Raw genomic sequence first — 3,378 nt, 5'->3', positions numbered from 1 at the left:
AATTTCTATTTCTGGAAATGGCGCCTCAGCGCTCCTATATAATTCTAACCAAGCGCGAAGCAATCGCGACTGGTGAGACGTTAGGAAGCTGCCAAGCCGCATCAGAGAAACTAAATATCCCTCGCACGACTTCGCGACTGGCTAGACGATAAAGAGAACATCCAAGACTTTGCGGGTGCCCAAACCAGCTAAACCTTGAAGGGCCAGGGTGCAGCGCCGTTAATACACTCTCTCACGATTTGGTAACCTTTATGAAGGATGTGCGACGGGAAGAATGGGTAAACCGTCTTCTTATTATTTTATTTTTACATTGTGACCTAAAACCGCTTGTTGCTTAGTATTTGTACAGGTTTAATGATTCAATATTTCAAAGAGCAGCAAACGCGATGGCTTCAAGCGAATCTTGCTGGTAAGGAAAGCGATGAGAAGGGTCTAAGTATTTTATATAAATGCTTTATTAAATAGTGTGATAGTCATGGATTAGCGGTTTGCAGCACGGTAATATCTTTTGATTTTGCTGATTTTATATAATTGCTTTATTAAATAGTGTGATAGTCGTGGAGCTACCAACACATCCGGTTGGTCTTGTATACTCAGTGCAGGAGAGCAGTTTTATGGATGCCAAAGTGTGGGCGATATATGTACGAGAGCTGCTCAAGCTCGAGATCGAGGCACTATCAGTGCTTATACTCGATAACTTCGACGCACATGTTTCAAAAGAAGGACTTGATGTTGTTGTCGAGACAACGTCGGCCCTGGTTTGCCGCCCAACAGTACAGCGGTCTGCCAGCCACTAGACTCAACTTTGCTTTTTGCTAATTAATTCGTTTTATCTACCAATAAAAATGTGCGACGGATTTTACTGTCGCGAAAACAAAAAAATAACTACCATGGAGGATGGCGTTCAGAGGGTGGCGGATTTCACCGTCGTTGTCTGTAGCAGTGCAGACTGACGGTCGTGTTGTGCCTGCAGATATTCCGACGTCTTTGCGGCCAGCTGCTCTTGCTGGTGCTGCACGTGGTCGAGTTGGGCAGCCGTCATCTGCTGTACAGCTGCAAATGGCTGAGCCATCGCTTCGACCTGGCGACTGGTCTCGCTGCCTTGGATCGCGACAGTGCGCGTCATCGTCTCTTGAGCTAGCATCAGCTCTTGATCCGTGTACGGGGGGGGGGATACGCGGCAATTGGTATATCTGCCTCTCCAGCTGATGCACCATCGTTTCGTCGGGCTTCTCCATGCTGGGGCGACTCCCAGCTAAGGAATACTTTGTGTTTGTCGCCTTCAAACAAAATTTAGAAGATACCTTGTTTATCTTAAGTGCTAGCAATATGCATGACTACTGAAAGGTCGTCCGTTCTGCAACCAGCTGAAGTGTCGTCCGTTGTAAACTTCAACGTGTTGCACTTGTACTAAAGCAAATGCTGGTACCGCTGAGCTGAAACCTCAGCGGTTGCTGTACTTTGTAGCATTAACGACAGCACAGTACCGGAAGTGACAGCATTTACTGTATTCTCTAATCGCTTTTGATCGATTCTCAGATGCTCCGCCTCCTTTTTTCTCGATTACATTAGAGATCCCTCTTGGTAATTCTCTGGATTTTAATCCAGAGTTTCCCCAGGCCACATTTTGCAACTTCGAATTTGCCATTTAAAAGGTGTATGTGAAGCACACACAACTTTTGATCGTATTCGCATACAAAATTCATTTGCGACAAACATTCGTAACACGGATGCCTAACGCGAAAGTCGTTCCTATTCAGAAAAAATGCAAAGTCTCTAACACGACATGTTAGAAGCCGTCGGTTATTAATGTGGTAGGTTCGGCTGGAACCATCGGTGTGATATTTCAATGTATCATGCCTTAGTTTTCAAACCGATCTCCGCCGTGAAAAGGACCCAATACAATAGTGTATGATTTACCGTTATTGCTTACTATTTGTAGGCGTGTCATGTAAAATTCTGGATATTCCCGCAGCGCCCGACACACTAGCGTTCATCGACCTGAATTTTGGCGATTGGCGATTCTGTCTGAGCAACTTTGGCAACGAACTTCTTTAGCGAATCGCTCATAAAATATTGAGCCGACTCCTTATTGAGCTCCTTGTCCTCACAGAAGCACATCAGAATAGTATCGATAGCCATCTCGTAGACGCCAAGAAGGGTCGAAGCAACGAACCAGCCAAGCAGTAGTGCCACCAGGATCGAAGCTAAGGGAGATGATAGCTCGTGATCTCCGCCGACGCCATAGTCGTCGGTGTTCTTTTCTAAGTAGGCGAAAGTTGCGATGGCACAGCTCAGTGCGACAGCCAACTTGCCAGCACCTAATAGTAAAAACGTCACGGTCGATACGGCACCGACCTGTGCAATGTTGGTCAGTAAGATCTTGAACGCATCCTTGGCTGACACACAGAAGCTGTGGCCCTTCATGGCGATGAGGATGTAAGCGTTTTTGGATAAAAAGCGCAGGCACTTTTCCAGACACCACAAACAACACTGCACAATCTTCATAACCACCTTAAGAACCAGATTGGATTGCTGGAGATCTTTCGTCTGGTGATCCAGATACAGCAGTGCCGCTCGGATAAATTGCACCACTGCAATAATGAAAGACCCGAACGCGAGTGACCCAAAGTGGTAACGGAAGCAGTTCTTGAACGATGTAAGCACAGGGAAACGTCCCATTTCCTCGCTGGACTTGTTGCGACTCCAATAGTAGCGACTCACAGCACCAGCTATTGTGCACATACTTATTGCATTAATGAGCTGAGCTGTCCACAAGAAGCCGAAGAAGTGGTATGCTACCAGTAATTTCATTGTTTGGTCGGGGTTCACCTTGTTTAAAGTCGTAGTCGCTTCTGTGGTTATGTTCTGTCCAGCCTGGTCCGCAAGTTCTCCTGCCAGTGAAGCTAACTGCATCTCTCCTGAGCTGTAAATGTACGCCCCGACGATAGCCGCATATGCGAACAATATCAGCAGCATTACGAATGGAATAATCGGGAATAACACCAGCAGTGGTAGACTCTGCATGGCACGCGAAGCCTCCTTCACGATACCAACAGCAATGCGAATTTTCTTCTGAAAGAAACAAACAAGCAACAATGCGACGCCAGCCAATGCGTATACAACGTAAGCTGCTACAGCATAAGCCTTCTGCTTATCTTGACTTGCTTGTAGTGTCTGGGGAAGTACGATTGCTGTCGTATTTGCCTCGGAGGTGTCCACACCTGCTGCTGCTGCGACCGTAGCGATCTCTGAAGTGAGAGCATGAAGATCCGAGTTGCCGATGATACCTCCCTTGGTACTTAGCATCAAGGCAAATAGTAGCAACAGCAACACAAAACTCCACAATGTGATCCACACAATGCAACCAGCACAAAA

At 46.6% G+C, this 3,378-nt stretch overlaps 1 protein-coding gene across 1 annotated transcript; it reads right to left on the bottom strand.

Annotated features, from left to right (window-relative positions):
* Nucleotides 1–1,986: 1,986 nt before the first annotated feature.
* On the bottom strand, nt 1,987–3,309 carry PITG_22254 (choline transporter-like protein; the record flags this gene model as incomplete). Its single annotated transcript, XM_002909863.1, has 1 exon — nt 1,987–3,309. One exon carries the CDS (start codon nt 3,307–3,309, stop codon nt 1,987–1,989), a length of 1,323 nt encoding a protein of 440 aa, XP_002909909.1.
* Between the last annotated feature and the right edge of the window lie 69 nt (nt 3,310–3,378).

Source organism: Phytophthora infestans, genomic scaffold (assembly GCF_000142945.1).
Source record: "Phytophthora infestans T30-4 supercont1.2010 genomic scaffold, whole genome shotgun sequence".
Classification (NCBI taxonomy): Eukaryota; Oomycota; class Peronosporomycetes; order Peronosporales; family Peronosporaceae; genus Phytophthora; species Phytophthora infestans.
The sequence above is the reverse complement of the archived record's forward strand: the minus strand, read 5'-3'. Positions and strand labels throughout refer to the sequence as shown.